Source organism: Tachypleus tridentatus, chromosome 7 (genome assembly GCF_004210375.1).
Source record: "Tachypleus tridentatus isolate NWPU-2018 chromosome 7, ASM421037v1, whole genome shotgun sequence".
Classification (NCBI taxonomy): Eukaryota; Metazoa; Arthropoda; class Merostomata; order Xiphosura; family Limulidae; genus Tachypleus; species Tachypleus tridentatus.
In genome coordinates, this window is record NC_134831.1 from 136,068,608 (window position 1) to 136,085,772 (window position 17,165).

Sequence of the window (17,165 nt, forward strand, 5' to 3'; positions counted from 1 at the left end):
CATTTTGAAACAGAAGTCTTCTAAATAGACTCTAGAGCTCGCAAGGCAGACATAAAGCAGAATAAGAAAAACCTATTGTAAAAATCAGAAGCAGAATGGCTAAAATGACACAGAGGAAAACCTCGTTCAATCATAGTACAATACGCTGGTAATTTGTTTAGACTACCTACTTCTTATCATTAAAGAGCTATTTAAACTGTGAATGTATATAATTTCTTACGAAACGAAGGTTCTTTACAACACATCCAAGTTGTATTTTAAACTTACATTGCGTTTGGCGAAAGCTAATGACTAATAAATACTTTAAAACGCCTAAACGTCTTTATTACCGAATACAAACTATCAAAGCCTGTAATTAGTGCAGCTCATCCTTCCAACGCCAGCAAACATGTTACGGACAAGGTTGAAAACACCGTCAGCAGGAAGACTTGTAATTTCCAAATTTGTTCAGGAACAACAACAACTGTTACGAGTTTTAACATATTCAGTCAACGTCATTAAAAGAAACCTTAATTTTTTCAGAGCCCTTTTACAATAATTCCAGTACTTAATACCTTGATAGAGTTGTAATATACATGTTTCTAGTAAATTCACTGGTGACATTTATTCTATAATATTTTAATTAATCTCTATCGCGTAATCAGCCACATTATTTACCACTTACGTCTAAATATAGTTACACGGTAGCGATTATCAGAAGCTAAACAAACTCATGACTCTAGTGTAAGAGATGCTATTATTACGCCTTCAAGTTACCTTTCTTACAGGAATCTGTATTTCCTTTAAAACGCTTAAGTTTTGGTTTGTTTTGAATTTCGCGCAAAACTACACGAGGGCTATCTGCACTAGCCGTCCCTAATTTAGCAGTATAAGTAAGACTAGAGGAAAGGCAGCTAGTCATCACCACCCACCGCCAACGTTTGGGCTACTCTTTTACCAACGAATAGTGGGATTGACCGTCACATTATAACGCCCCAACGGCTGAAAGAGCAAGCATGTTTGGTGTGACGGGGACTTGAAAGCGCGACCCTCGGATTATGAGTCGAGTACCTTAACCATCTATCCATGCCAGGCCGAAAGCTTAAGTACAGCATGAAACAGAAATTACCATCCAGTAACAAATGAATATTACATGTCTATAACATTATACATCAGGTTGAATAAAAATATCGAAAGTGAATGGTGTTATACAGTCTTACAGCGGCTAATAACCATTAGCTTGTATAACTGACTTGACCCAGTACTTATTGGCTACTTATGTAAGTGTTTTCTATATGGTTTTGTGTACTCACCTGTATCTAGTTTCTGTACTATTTGGCATTGCCATGCCTACATCATACGTAATTTTTGCAAACGTTTGAATTACTTCTGTAATGTTACGACATATGTTTGATCGTTGATAAACTTGTCGCATAAAATTACAGCTCGTGTTTGAACACTGTTAAAGTGTTCCATTAATGTTGCAGCTAATTTTGTATATCCGTAAAAACACAAAAATAATCCTGGGTGATAAATAAACGCATACTTCGATGACTGACAAGGTGATATTATTATAACTGCTACATTAAACATGTGATGTTATATGACAATCAGTGATGTTATTAATTATCACGTTTTCCGAACTAAAATCAACAAATGTTGTCAAAGCATATATTATTTTAAATTTAATATGACCAGGTGTCTCGGTCCGGCATGGCCGAGCGCGTTAAGGAATGCGCTCGTAATCTGAGGGTCGCGGGTTCGCATCTGACTCACGCTAAACATGCCCGCCCTCCCAGCCGTGGGGGCGTTATAATGTGACGGTCAATCCCACTTTTCGTTGGTAAAAAGAGTAGCCCAAGAGTTGGCGGTGGGTGGTGATGACTAGCTGCCTTCCCTCTAGTCTTACACCGCAAAATTAGGGACGGCTAGCACAGATAGTCCTCGAGTAGCTTTGTGCGAAAATTCAAAACAAACCAGGTGTCTCTTTTAACAAGCTGAATTTTCTAACCACGTAATTTTTTTTTAAAATCACTATTATCTAACGTTGACCAAATCCGTAGTTAAGGAGCACCATATGTGTATATAACACATAGGTAATAAGATCTGAATATATCATGCGTTAACCGTGATAGCATAGGTAAAATAATAGTTGATATAAAACGTACTTAGAGCATTTGAACTAATAACGAAGGTATTGAAACTTGTAACAACTGACGTGACCATGAACTCAATCGTATTTTTAAGGACAACGAATATCGTTTATTTTTAACTTTGGCAAGATAGAAATATCACTATGTGGCACAAAGTTTTGTAATTTTCTTCGCATTTATACGTTTTTACCTATAAATAAATATACGCGAGATTTGGAAATACTGTGACGTCAAGGGACAGGTGTGTAAGTTCACGCGTATCTCTGTGGTTGTTCACAAATACTGAGAGAAAAAGAGACATGCCGACTTCTGTGTGCACTTTAGATAACACGAAAGCTAATTTAAACCTTTATTTTGGAGCCGCGCATAGCCTTTAGTAGTCTGGAAAGAAAACTACCACTGTTTCTCCTCAACTCACATCTAGCGTAATTATTGAATTTCTCTTTGGCTTAGTAAGTAAAGCAAAAACTACTGGAACAGAGGGACCACGACAGTTTCGAAGACATCCTGGGGTGTTAAAGATTTTTTTCTCTCGATAATACCCTATTTTATTCATCTTATTTTGATCTTCTAAACACACTGCCTGATGAAAAATTATTTTTCTCACTTAATCATCCTTCAACGCAATCCAAGAGGTGTCGCTGTTATAATAAATTGTTGTTGTTTTTTTATTTAAAATGTGTTTAAGTAAGTAAGGTTGAAGGATCCTGATAAGTATAGATTAGTACTTCTCACCACTTCTGACTACTATACAATTACTACTTCTGTCTACTATACGATTATTACACTCCTTAAAATCCTTCTGTCATATTTCTTATAGAATAATTCACATAAAAAGCCTTTTTTTTTAATTTCGCACAAAGCTACACGAGAGCTATCCGCACTAGCCGTCCCTAGTTTAGCAATGTAAGTAAGGCAGCTAGTCATTACTACCCACCTCTAACTCTTTTAGTCTCTAGCTAGTCTTTTACCAACGAATAGTGGGATTGATCGTCACATTATAACGCATCCAAGGCTGAGAGGGTGAGCATATTTGGTGTGACGGGGATTCGAACCCGCGACCCTTAGATTACGAGTCGAGTGCCTTAACCACTTGGCCATGCCGGACCTCGTAAAAACATACTCCAACTCTTACCTCTTGAAGCTTGTAGTTGACTTGTTGTTTTACCAGTAAAGACAAAGAAACCTTTAAGTGTTTTCATCTCCTGCTCAAAGGGTTATGTTTCTTTTCTTTTAATCGATAAGCGCTTTATCGAAGTGTCCGGTTTTGCATATTTAGAGTATTTCTTTCTTCGTAGTCAGTCTCATTAATATGTATTGCAAAATGTTTAGAATGTACGTGATTTTACTCAGTCAGTACAGTGTTAAAAATTACTTAGTAAAACTGATATTGGTGCTATAGGTAACTGAAAATAGATGGGGCTCTTACTGCCTGTATGTTCTGAAAAAGCTTGAGAATATTTGATGCAACTAAACGATAAGTTACTATCAAACTATGATGAAATTGTTTGGAACTCATAATAAAATAACAGAGAAGTTTTGAGCATTTGCAAGTGTAAAGTTGGATATATTGGTAGCCTCTACCTTCGTATAACCTATATAGTATTATATAATACAAAGAACACCCATTTTAATATAATATAATAACCGATCTGAGATAATAAATAAAAAAAAAAATGCAAATGGTTTCAGTTTTTGTCCTAAATATCAAGCGTAGTTCAGAAACATGCTTTACCCCAAAATATTCCTCGCACTGCAAGCTGTGGGTGCGTTATAAGAGTGACAACCGATTCCTTAGCGTGAATGGTAAGGTGCCGCTGACTGGATGACTTCCCTCTCTCTGATCATCGGGTATCGAAACCCGGCTTCTAGAAGTACAAGTCCACAGGCATACCACTGTGTCACTAGAGGGTCCCTAATTATAAAGGAGATACTGGCTCAATATGATTTAGTTTTCAAGAGAACTTTAGTGGTTCAAAATCAAGAACAGCGTTGCACAGATAGCACTAAAAATACCGAAATTTATACCAGCCTCGTGAGAAATAACGCAACAAATGACTAAACAGGTAGCGCAAACTTGATGTTTACTGTATAGCTAATTATGTAAAAAGAAACAGATTCTTTAGGTCATAATTTAAAAGGTAAATTAATAAAATGTTTCATTTTAAGGGAAAAACGAGTATACGAATTTTTCTTGTTGATTCGTTTTTTAAAGCGAGCAATTAATAAAAGTAACTTGAGCTAGTTAAGATATCTCGAGATGAATAATTAAAATAAAAAATAATTATAGTTTATGATTTGTCTTAAACACTGTTGCGGTGTTAAAAAGTGAAATATATGTCACAGTTTCAAAAGACACAAAAATATTTTGTACTTCCATACAAAGCTTTCTCTCTCTTCGTGGGGATTTGGTTGTTGAAGACCTAGGAGGTTCAGGGGCATCTGACTTCTTTCTCATTTATACAAAGCTCAACATATTTTTTTGTTTCTTTTTAAATTTCGCGAAAAGCTACACAAGGACTACCTGCACCAGCCGTCCCTAATGTAACAGTGAAAGACTAGAGGGAAGGCAACTAGTCATCACCACCCATCATAAACACTTGGGATACTCTTTTATCAGCGAATAGTATGATCGTAACATTATAACACCCCCATAAAGGGCGAACATGTTTGGTAGAATGGGTATTCGAGCCCGCGACTCTCATACTGCGTGTGGAGCGCCCTAACCACCTGGTCATGTCGGGTCAAACAGCTTCGAATTGCGTATTATATCAAAATTATATAATAATTTTTTAAAAAATAGGAACCAAACATACATATAAATATTTTTCGGAGCAAACCTATACAGATGGCTGTACCTACCGCGAGTACTGAATCCTCATTTTTAACATTACCCATCGGACACAAAATAAGTGTCATTTACTATTTCGCTCACCAAAGTGGTAATTTTAATTTTTTATAAGTGTTCTTTACAAGTCATTGAAAATATTCACAAAAGCTGACACTTTTAGCTTCTAATGTTTTATATAATAATTTTAAGAAAAATAAAGCCTTCCTGATACATTCCGTTCTAGCATCTTCTCACGTATACATTAAAAGTTAAAGATTTAAAGCGAATAATAAGTTACATGTTAGATATCAATTTAAAAGTTACAGGAGACACGTTTATAAATATCATTCATATAATAATCTATTATGTTACTCGTACGTAGAAGGTATAAATATGGGGGCTTAGTCAGGGAAAGATGGCTCTAACCCCAAAATTTTAAAATGTCTAAGAGGTCTACTATCTTTGATGTTTTTTTTAAAATAAAGAGTTGAGTTTCCTATAACTCCCGCGTCACACCAAACATGCTCGCTCTTTCAGCCGTAGGGGCGTTATAATGTTACGGTCAATCCCAATATTCTTTGGTAAAAGAGCAGCCCAAAAGTTGGCGGTGGGTGGTGATGACTAGCTGCCTTCCCTCTAGTCTTACACTGCTAAATTAGAGATAGCTAGCGCAGATAGCCCCCGTGTAGGTTTGCGCAAAATTCAAAACAAACCAAACCAAATCGTATAAATCACTTATATTCTTTTTATAGAAGGAAAATTTCCAAATTTGTTTTGGAAAATGCCCCACACACTATCACACTATAGTGCTAGTTACGCACGTAATAAATGTTCAGTACACACGTGCTTCGAGGGATGAACTAGATCTTATCAACATTTTTTTCAAATTTAGTCTAACCACGTGATGTACTTTTACAATCATAATTACACCTATTACGTAGATAAGAAAACGTTTTCTTCTAAATATTTTTCTTTTCGTTCGCATTTCACTTTTGGCAGTGTTAAGTGATTACCTTTGAGTTACTTAGCTCATGGTAGCTCATGCCAAAATATATTCAAGTTTTAAACTATATACAAAAGCTGGAACAGAGTGATGAGTCTTGTCAAAATCTATTCACCTTTTGAACCAAAGAAGAAGCATGAAAATGATGGTTCCTGTTGAGCTGATATTCAAGTTTTGAACCAAAGAATCAACATCAAAGTGGCGGGTCCTGTTAGAACCTATATTCAAGTTTTGAACTAAAGAATCAACATCAAAACACCGGTACGTCCATGGAGCTATTCAAGTTTTGAACCTATGGTTTTTCAGAGGTAAATACACCAGAACATTAAAGAGGAAACAAAAAAAAACGATTCGCATGATCTTAGCTACACATTTAGTAACTCAGCCATCTGAAGTTTTGTGAATTCACGTTACAAATACAAGAAAAGTCCTTTCAAAGGAACATTATGATATCACATTTTCTTCATAAACCTTTCGAGTTAGTTTTTAAACAAACCTACTTTATAGTACAAGTATTCGTTTTTTGTTAAGCACACAAGAAGCTCTTTGTGCTGTAACCACCGCTGGTATCGGTACCTGATTTGTAGTGTTATAAGCCATCAAACGTGCATCTGAGCTACCGAGAATGAAGCGAGAGCTGAGTTCGAAACGGATGTTAACTGTACGTCTTGAAAGTAGTTAGTTAGTTATCTATGAGAAGCGATTTCAAATTAACTATCACATATTACCCTGTTTTCACAAACAGGTACTAAACGAATAAAATAATGTTATTAGCCTATAAAGTGAAACAAAATTTGATATATAGAATATCATGAAACCCATCAATTCCTTGAAGGTAACACTGATTTCTGTTACAAAGTCTTTTTCTCTTGCTTGTTCGCAGCATGTGTGGATCACGAAAAGCGTAAAAGAAATTAAAGAACTTTTTTCATTTTTTTCATGGCTTATATGATAAAATAACACTTTATCAATGATATTAGCTTGTGCATAGAATAATATGTAATCCCCAACAGAAGCTAACATTTTCTACTTAGTAGAAATAGCACATGTTAATTCCAAGAGAAGACACGCTACGTTAGAAGAGTCTCGCTTTTAACAAGCAACTCAGTCGACGCTCATTCTGAGTGGCATTCGGCGCTCAACCGGTGGTAAGTTCAGTAGTCACGCGGTCTTTTACCGTCTTCTCCTACGGCGAGCCACAAATTCTGGCTTATTTCTTTCCCGGAGAGTGTCTGAAAATTGTGTCATTCTGCGATAGACTTCATCCCAAGAATGTATACACGATAAAAAACAAAGCAACTCGCCGGCTTGATAAAAGATCGACAACTTCTGTCGCAAATGTTTGAAAGTACGTTTTCAGGACTATCGCATACATGTTGATTATTTTCAAACTTTATTCAAATAAACCTTCTAAAACAGAGGTGAATAGAGATTAGCTATGAACACTTTTTAATAACGAAACGTGGAAATATTGAAACCATTTATTAGTTAAAACTTATAATATAATAACATATGAAAGGAAGGTTGTGTTGTAATGCTATTGAATGTATTTTCACGATTTCATTTGTTTTTCTCTACAACAAAATGATAATTTCATAAAATAATAAATTCATTATGAATAAAATCACGATACAAAGTGTAATGTAGAGTAATTCTTACAAATTACACCAGGGGTAGTGTGTCAGTTACTAAATAATCGCCTTAGACTTTACACTCTTGTCAATTTCTTATTAATATGGATAGTTAAATCCAATTTACAAAAATCGTGTTTTTTTCCTTCATTGCTTGTGGCTTACGTGTTACCGTAAACGAAGTTTACTCTATGTTTATCCATTACTTTTTTAAATCTTGCTGTAATGTAAGTAATATTGTTAGAGTTTATCTTGTCTTACTAGTACATTTATCCATTATTTTTAAATCTTACTGTAAGTAATATTGTGAGAGTGTATCTTGTCTTACTTGTACATTTATCCATTACTTTTTAAATCTTGTTGTAATGTAAGTAATATTGTGAGAGTTTATCTTGTCTTACTTGTACAGTTATCTATTACTTTTTAAATCTTGTTGTAATGTATGTAATGTTGTGAGAGTTTATCTTGTCTTACCTGTGCATTTATCCATGACCTGTTACGATTATCTTTCTACTTTTCCACGGCCTTTTGACATAACATATAAATAGAGTGATTTTCTGATAGATTATCTTGTCTTTAGGACCAATGATAGTTTAACTAACGCCCTAGGCAGAAAGTAAGTTTGCGTCTTTACTCACCATTGAGTCCCTTGTTATTTAACACTCGGATCAGCTCATTTTACCTACGTATTTTAACATGGCTTCTCTATCTAACATAGATCTATTTTCTCGAGAGCTTATCTTGTTTTACTTGCGTATTTCTTCGTACCCTCTTCATCTAACACATAATGCACGTGATTTTCTAAGCCTATTTTTTGTCTTATTCTATATATTTTTTCCCATAACAACAACACTGTCACGAGAGTCACATACACGCACCAATGTCAGTTTCTATTAATTTTCAATGAAAGTTTCTTACTAAAGACCTGACAGTAGAAACAAAAACTTAATAACAAGATATTGCAATAGAAACTTATTACCTCCAAAATCTTACCTTTAAATATCTAGCTCTGTGTGTGTACATTTGTGTGCTACAAATCTATCTAAGCAATCCTCTGACTCTTAAGTTCACCTGGAAATGTTTAGTAAGATTCATATAAAATATGACATGTAGAGTTTGCGTTATATAATAAAGAATTTTAAATATGAAATCAGTGTTCGTTATAAAATTAAAAATATTTAAATAAACGTTTCTATAAACGTGAGGAAAGAAAACAAAAGATTGTGGAAAAAATGTTATTTCATCAATGTTTGGGTGTCTACAATGATGGTGTACTCAAAGAAAAAACGTATTGACAATAGATACTTACAGGTTCATGAAAAAGTAATCCAACAATGATATTAGCAATAGATACTTACAGGTTCATGAAAAAGTAATCTAACAATGATATTAGCAATAGATACTTACAGGTTCATGAAAAAGTAATCCAACAATGATATTAGCAATAGATACTTAAAGGTTCATGAAAAAGTAACCCAACAATGATATTAGCAATAGATACTTAAAGGTTCACGAAAAAATAACCCAACAATGGTATTAGCAATGGATACTTAAAGGTTCCTGAAAAGGTAACCCAACAATGATATTAGCAATAGATACTTAAAGGTTCACGAAAAAGTAACCCAACAATGATATTAGCAATAGATACTTAAAGGTTCACGAAAAAGTAACCCAACAATGATATTAGCAATAGATACTTACATGTTCACGAAAAAGTAATCCAAGATAGATATTAGAAATAGATATTTATAGGCTTACTCGAAAGATGATCCAGAATATACACTGACATTTCACAACAGATATAATAGGTTTAAGTAGAGCTATTCCAGTATAGGCTTATTTAGCAAATAATCCTGAGAAAACGTTGATGGTAGATATTTATAGTATAGTCACTAACAATCGATGTTTATATGTACAGTATTCGCAAAACCTTTTTATTTTTTAATTGCTACAAATGTAATTTTTGAGCTGTTACAAATATCTATTGATAACACAGGCCTACCAATTTAAACTTCATAAAAGTTGTTTTGGTTTTAATAACGAATTTTCCATAATTCAGTTATGCATATTTTGAAAATAATATTATTTTTCTCATCACATTAAGATATTTAACAAATCGAAAAAAAATTGCTTAGATCAATTTACAACAAATTTACCAGAATATGTTTGGCTCACTTATACAGCTTCTAGCTGTAATAACGACGAAAACATTATATTAAAAAAATAATAATAATGTCAAAGTGTACGTACATACAACTACTATCTTGAAATGACTCACCATGCAGCTTGTTAATCGTTTATATACTAGCAGTGTGTTTCTCGCGGATTCTAAAACGATCAATAAGACCCTCGCGTCGCGATGGGTCTAGAGAAATCTATAGCCTGTGGTTGCCAACATTTTAAGCATGGCAAAAAGTGACCCAATTTTAATGAAAAGGATTCACTTATGAAAAATTACACCATACGTTTTGTGAAAAAACTGTACGTGATGGAGAAATATGGATATCATTTTCGGATTGAGCGTACTGGAATTACTGTTGAACAAAAGTCCGAGACAATAAAACCATTGCAAGCCGGTGCAATTAGCTGTTTATGCCATATCAACAGAAGACCAAAATTTTTAATGTGATCAACAATTTCTTGCTTGTTAAACGTTTATTTTCACATTTAAAGTATTATGAGCATTTTTGTATATTATATACTATACTAAATACCTATTTTCTGTGTATTTCTTCTTTTTTATTCTGAATTTAGTGATATAATTTTTCACTGTAACTGACATATATAATGGCATAATGCAAACTTCCATTCTTACTTAATCAACTATTCCCATTTCGTGGAAAACGTCTTTGCAAACTACAACTAAACTACCTTGATGGTTTGTGTTTCAACAGAAACTAAAGTAATCTTCTCACCCTTGGGAAAAGGGACTTTTTTAAAGGAAGTAACTGAAATGATGAATTTATGAACGTGAATTAAAATTAAAATTCCTTGGGAGATTTCTTACAAAAAATCTTAAGTTAGCGAAAAATAAATAAACATTTATACTAAAGACCGAAAGGGGGGGATATTTAAGATGTATATTGTGGTGTCAGTATTTACTAGTACACCATTTTAGCAACTTTTGTACAGCTACTTACATCATGGTGAAAATCACACAGAATCCTTCTTACTGGAACGTACCAGTTTTAGCACATAAGAAAGTGGAATATTTTCAAACGTGAGAGAAGAGAAGGGAAAGTAATAACTGAACAACATATAGCGAGACAGTCGAACAATTACTGTGTAACTTTGAATAGTCAATATTAAATAACAAAACTTCATGTTCATTATCTGTTGCAAAGCACAAGCTACACAAAATTGTATCGAAGCCCCATTTTTGACATTATAAGCCCAGAAACTTACCGCTGCTGAACCGCCCATGAATAAAATAACAAAAGAGCAGAATGGGAAAAAGAAGGCTTCACCATAGCAACTAAAGTTAACGACATTCAAGGTAAAGTTCCTACAAATTCATATAAATTAACTGTGTGATGTTATTTCAGTACCTATTTCCATAGGAAAGCTATGCGAATGTACAGCGTTGTAACAACTTATAATCCTTTGGAAACTTAGGTAGGTGTACAGAGTTGTACAAGTTTGTCACCAATAACAGTTTGGTGTAATAACATAATACACCATGCGTATATTTGTAATTTGGTCATCACATCAAACATAATACCAAAAAGTCAAAAAAGATATAGATTTATGTCAATTTAAAGAATGTGCAATGACGTGTGAACACTTCAGCTGATGATATACACACATTCAGGTCAGTCACAATGCTGTTGTTATTTTAATTAAATGACAATAATTAAAGGACACAACATAAAGCTTACTTAGTGGATAATCCAGAAGAGAAATTGTCAATAGATATTTATAGGCGTACTTAAAGGATAATCTAGCCAATATATCAAATCAGAATATTTGAAGAAGAACATTTGACAGTAGCTTTATCTGAAGATTTTTAAGGAAACAATTTAAGCATAAATAACAAGAGTTAGTGGTAACTTCAGGATATACACAACAGCGCTTTACTGTCAGCTGAGGAAACAACTTGTACTACCATATAGAAATGTTTAAATGGCAGGACAAAGTGTGTGCTTTAGCTGTATAAACAAGAAGACATACAGTTTGCTGTGTAAGTACAAAGAACGATACATGGTATTTCCTGTAGATGTATAACGACAAAGATAGTGTTGGTTGTAGCTTTTTTTATAATGAACATTATTGGCTGTGTAAGTACAAAGAACGAGACAGTGTGATTCCTGTAAACGTATAACGAAAAAGGCAGTGTTGGTTGTAGCTTTTTTCTTTTTTTAGTATAAATAACAAGACATACTGTACATAAGTACAAAGAACGAGACTCAGATGTATAACGAACAAGGTAGTGTTTATTGCAGCTGTATAAAAACAAGACACATTATTTGCTGTGTAATTACAAAGAACAAGACAGTGTGTATCCTATAGGTGGGTATGTAACGAACAAAACATGGTTTGTTGCAGCTTAATAAAGAACAAGGCTAGTGTTTTCTGTGGATAAATAAAGTACAAGACACGATTTTTTATCATAAAAAACAAGTCTCGGGTTAATGCTTGATGTTTATATATAAAGAACGCAACACTGTGATTGTTGAGGATATATAGAGAACAAAACACGGTATTTGCTTGCTGTAACTGTATTAGGAACAAGATGGTGCTTGTTGTGGATGTAAGATAGTGTACAGTGATAATATTAACGCCTGACTATATACAGGACATTTGTTATGGTACTGGTACTTACTTTTTCCTTCCTAAAACTGAATAATCACAAAAGCAGGGCCACGTTCCAGTGCCGTTACGTATGCGAACATTCTGCGAGATAAACGTTCCACACAACTCACGGTCTTAACATTCGCGAACGAAGTATTGGGTGCTAAGCTGTCAAGCTATCGCAAACAAATATGGCGACGAACCTAGACTTAAGCGATGAACAATATGGTTGTGGAAAACACTAAACACTTCTGTTATCACAGCCTTTATACAAACTAAAGCTATATTCTTTGAACTGAACCCTTCATTAATAACTACATTTAACAATACTGTATTATGTAAACTTCGTCAATCTGGCCAACTAGCGATTACTCTATTTACAACCGATACATTAAGCAACCTATTTGACGACAAATTGTCTGTTTCCCTTACAAACTCTCACAATTTGTTTGTTGTCTGTTACGTTCACAACCATTAATGTTAACGTCACACACGATATCCTACCGGAACATGGCCTAGTTCTCATGCTGACGATGGTACGATGGTTTGTCTAGTCACGTGCAGTGTAACTCACGTACCAAGTTAAAATACAGGTGAGAATATGTTAACACGTATTACGCTTGATATCATCCCGCACACCCCAAATCCTTTTGTTACGTTTTCAAGTAGCATCAATACTTTAATATCTGTATATCTAATATTTCTGTGTGTTTTAGGAGCTCCTTGATTCGTGAAATCAAGTTATATTTCAACATCTCCCCACTTTCCCACATCACTGACCCTTTCACGATCAATTTTTTTTAGTTGAACTTGATAGAAGGACCCTCAACAAAACTGCCGCATAAGATTGTGTTATGGTCAACACCATAGGATATACGTACTATTCCAAAGAGCTATCCGGTGGCCCAGCGTGTATGGTCGTAGCACTAACTCTTAGATTTTGTGTTACATTAATAACTGCTTATGAATACTAGAGATATGGAAAGATGTGCAGTCTTCACGTTACATAAACACATGTTGACTTCGTTTACAAATGTTTTTCGAATGCACTACGTCAAAAAATACTGGTACGTACACTTCGTAAACTAATTTTGTAGGTTAACATCGATGAGCCACTCAGTGATAAAGCTGGATGTCTGCGGACTTACAACTATAAACCGGGTTTCGATACCCGTAGTAGGCAAAGCACAAATAGCCCATTGTGTATCTTTGTGCTTAATTTCAAACAAAGAAAAACAACGTCATCGATCTTAACAAACAACGTACACTAATATGTAGCTCTTGTCAAGTGTATATCACTGTGAAACAGACGTCAAACTTAGCACTGAGGGGTGACAGTGTTATTAGTACGTGATGGTTTTGAATGCAGTTTGATCTTTGGTTTGGATGCACAGCAAGTTATTCCTCCTGAAATCTGATAACCCTTATGCATGTCAACAGTAGCGGAAAAGTCTGTGTGTGTTTTAGTGCAATACGCTATGCAATGGGCTATTAAAGCTTTGTCCACGGCAAAGATTGAATCCTAAATTTTAGCGTTAAAAGCGCTGAAACTTGCTTCTGAGCTACCCGTAGACGCTGATTAACCTACGTAGTTTAAGTCAAAAATACACGTTCCAGTAAAAATAACTATTTCAGATACAAATAAAATGTTTTGTTAAAGTCTCATCTATACTTGATAACCAAGATGAAAACACCCAACGACTAGCTGAAAAAACGATTACTTTAGAAACTCGTTTAATACAATTATTTTTTAAAATCAAAACAAGTTAAGATAAAACTGTCTTTCTACTTGTAAAATGGTTTTATTTACTACGTTAATGGACATCAGCAACAATGAAAGCGATTTGTCTAAAATATTCAAAATTATGCTTTCAAAACAGTCGGATCGTCTTACAGAAATATATTTACAATAAGGCTTAAGAACACATTCAAAACAGACACAAATGCATGAAGAAAGCTTTCATTTACTTTAAGTTTGTGATTGACACAAATATTAAGCCATAACAGTAAGAAGCTGAGAATCTCCTCCATTTAATATTAAAACTTTTGTAAATACTGTTTAATTTTCATTAGCATAGACTAAATAAAGATAAATAAAACAATAAATAACGGAAGATACCAATACCTAAAGAGGTTACAGTCTGGAGTTTTGGAATCTAAACAAAATACTAGTTTAATGATATGCTATCAAATGAGTTGTTTATCTTAGAACTAAATGCTTCTGTTAGAGAAATACTCAAAGAGTTTGACAGGAACATCGAGTAGAATCAGTAGTTAATATAACAGCGCCTTCCAGCTTGGCTGAAGGGCAACTCAACTACAATGTTATCTGACCATTAACAACTTCAGCCACGCCTAGCTGAAAATCTAAGGATGATTTAGGGTTAGGCTATTGATTTTTCCACGTCACTCAAGTTCTGCCCACAAGTTCTCTATTAGCCAATTAGTCTCAAGAAAAACTCCCCCTTCCACCTATTTTGCTCTTAGTAGAGAATCAACTGCCCGTTTGAGAGGTGAACAAATCACGAGGACTTGTCGTGTGCTTCAAAAGCCGAGGCGTTTATTCAGAGCACCAGAACTAAGAACATGACAGCCGAGATCTAGTAATACGATTATGAAACATGGTTTCACATTCCGAAATCCGTATTGCGCCTAGTAAACGTAACTGGCACACACACGCGCGCGCGCCTCTATTTCACTTGGACCTTGAGCACAAATAGATTATAAATGAAGTAGCTACAATCTTTTAGTGAAATCCACAGCTCAAAAATGTTAAACCCCTTCATGGACCCAGCCCACGCGAGTGCCCTTAAGTTGAGCCCACCGCACTCTATGACATGCGAATCGACAAGAGCCCACATGCAAGGAAACCATCAATTTCCAACTCAGGTTAACGGTTACGCTGGACCTCTCACCCATTCTCATCACCATGGGCACGTCAGCGGTTACGCTGCACGAGATTTTTTTCTCCGAAGAGACCATATGCCGACTTTGGCAAGTACTTTAGCTGCACACGACAGACTCAGTAGCAACAGGCCCGAGCACCATGGGATGTTCGTATCCTCCTCAGCGAATCTCCACGGGTCTCACCACACGGGAGATCCTTCCTCGACGCATGTGCTCTTTCCTGGTTTGGAGTACTCTACATCTCCCCACAGTGGACACATTAACGGCCAGGTCAGGTTATCGTTGCCCAGAGTGGATATTTACGGACACCCAGACACATTTAACCAAATTACCAGTTCAAGGACTGATCAACTGACCGATACCTATGGTGCCATGAACATGGTTCCTCACGGCGCAGGAAGTTTCTTTAGGTACATGCGACAGTCAATAAAGCAGGAAATGACGTGTCTATGGATAGACCATAAACAACAAACTCCTAAAAAACCTTGCAACAAAACGTTTAATTCCATGCACGATATAGTGTCTCACATCACGGTAGAACACGTTGGCAGCGCTGAATATTCTAACCATACATGTTTCTGGCAGGATTGTGCCCGCGAGTCGCGGCCGTTTAAAGCCAAGTACAAGTTGATCAACCACATACGGGTCCATACGGGGGAAAAGCCTTTTCCCTGTCCTTTCAGTGGCTGCGGGAAGGTATTTGCCAGGGGTGAAAACCTCAAGATTCACAAAAGAACTCACACGGGTAAGCCACGAAATCCAAATATAGTTAAATATATAGTTTTTCGTCTTTGATTTGCTATTAAATTGTAATAAAACTGATTTTAGTTCAACACACGTCCCTTAATTATTGACTGTGATGAAAATATCTTAAAACTGAGTCATCAAACTGCACATAGGCAGAGCATAGGTAGGATGTGTTTGTTTGTAAGTACAAAGCCACACAGTGATCTATCTGTGCTTGCCCGTCACGAGTATCGAAACCTGGTTTTTAGTAGTGTAAGCCCTCAGTCTAACTGTTGAATTCTGGGGGCCGTAAGTGGGAACTATTATCTGTCTCAGAAAGCTGCTCCATGTTCACCCGTATATTATGTCCTATAATTCAATCTTCATACCACCCGTGTTCTATGTCTATAACATAATCCTCAGATCATTCGAGTTCTATGTCTATAATTTAATCCTCAGATCACCCGTGTTCTATGTCTATAATTTAATCCTCAGATCACCGTGTTCTATGTTTATAATTTAATCCTCAGATTACCTATGTTCTATGTATATAATTTAATCTGCAGTTTACTGGCTTGTTGATCTGACCAGCGAGATCCTGATATTGCATCATAACGCATAACTTTATGATTTTACCTTTTATAACACTTACTCTGAAAAACTGGCCTAAACCCCAAACAGTCATTTCTTATGTGAAATACATTAGAAAAAATAACAACCATCAGTAATCAAAAGGACTGGTTGTCATACTGGTTGCATTTTTGTTTGCATGTTTTGTGACTCGATTGTTATTCGGGATGGTGTAGCCAACAAAGTCAAGAAAACATAAACAATATATTGCATAAATAGCTTAGAAAATGTGGTTAAAATACTGACAGGATTTGTATCAACTACAACAGTAATTCTAGGGTTAAAGGCAGCTGTTAGTTGACGTTGATAAATAACTGAACAACATCACTGAATGAAATCACTTTTAATATACTGATTCTTATGCGTGTGTGAGGGTAATCTGACAGCTACGTATAAGGATATAAAATATCTAAGTGTCTAAATAAATATGAAGTGGATGTTGTAACTTTTTTTTTCCTTTTAGATCTTATAAAACTACTTTATACGTGTATATTCTCTGAGTGATTATTTATTTA

The 17,165-nt window shown here is 35.1% G+C and overlaps 2 protein-coding genes across 3 annotated transcripts in view; one reads left to right on the forward strand and one right to left on the reverse strand.

Moving 5' to 3' along the window:
- The window catches only part of LOC143256672 (uncharacterized), a 108,159-nt gene that overhangs the window by 59,712 nt on the left and 31,282 nt on the right, over positions 1 to 17,165 (reverse strand). Inside the window, exon 1 of one of the 2 annotated variants that reach the window (XM_076514180.1) lies at positions 12,419 to 12,825. The exons of the other annotated variant lie outside the window; for it this stretch is intronic. The gene's annotated coding sequence lies outside the window, so the exon portion shown is untranslated. Of the gene's footprint in view, positions 1 to 12,418; positions 12,826 to 17,165 lie in introns of those variants that run through there. 2 annotated transcript variants of the gene reach the window in all.
- The window catches only part of LOC143256670 (zinc finger protein ZIC 1-like), a 32,355-nt gene continuing 30,074 nt past the window's right edge, over positions 14,885 to 17,165 (forward strand). Inside the window, exon 1 of the mRNA XM_076514176.1 lies at positions 14,885 to 16,039. Coding sequence (XP_076370291.1) covers positions 15,157 to 16,039 — 883 coding nt within the window. The 5' untranslated portion in view covers positions 14,885 to 15,156. The remainder of the gene's footprint in view (positions 16,040 to 17,165) is intronic.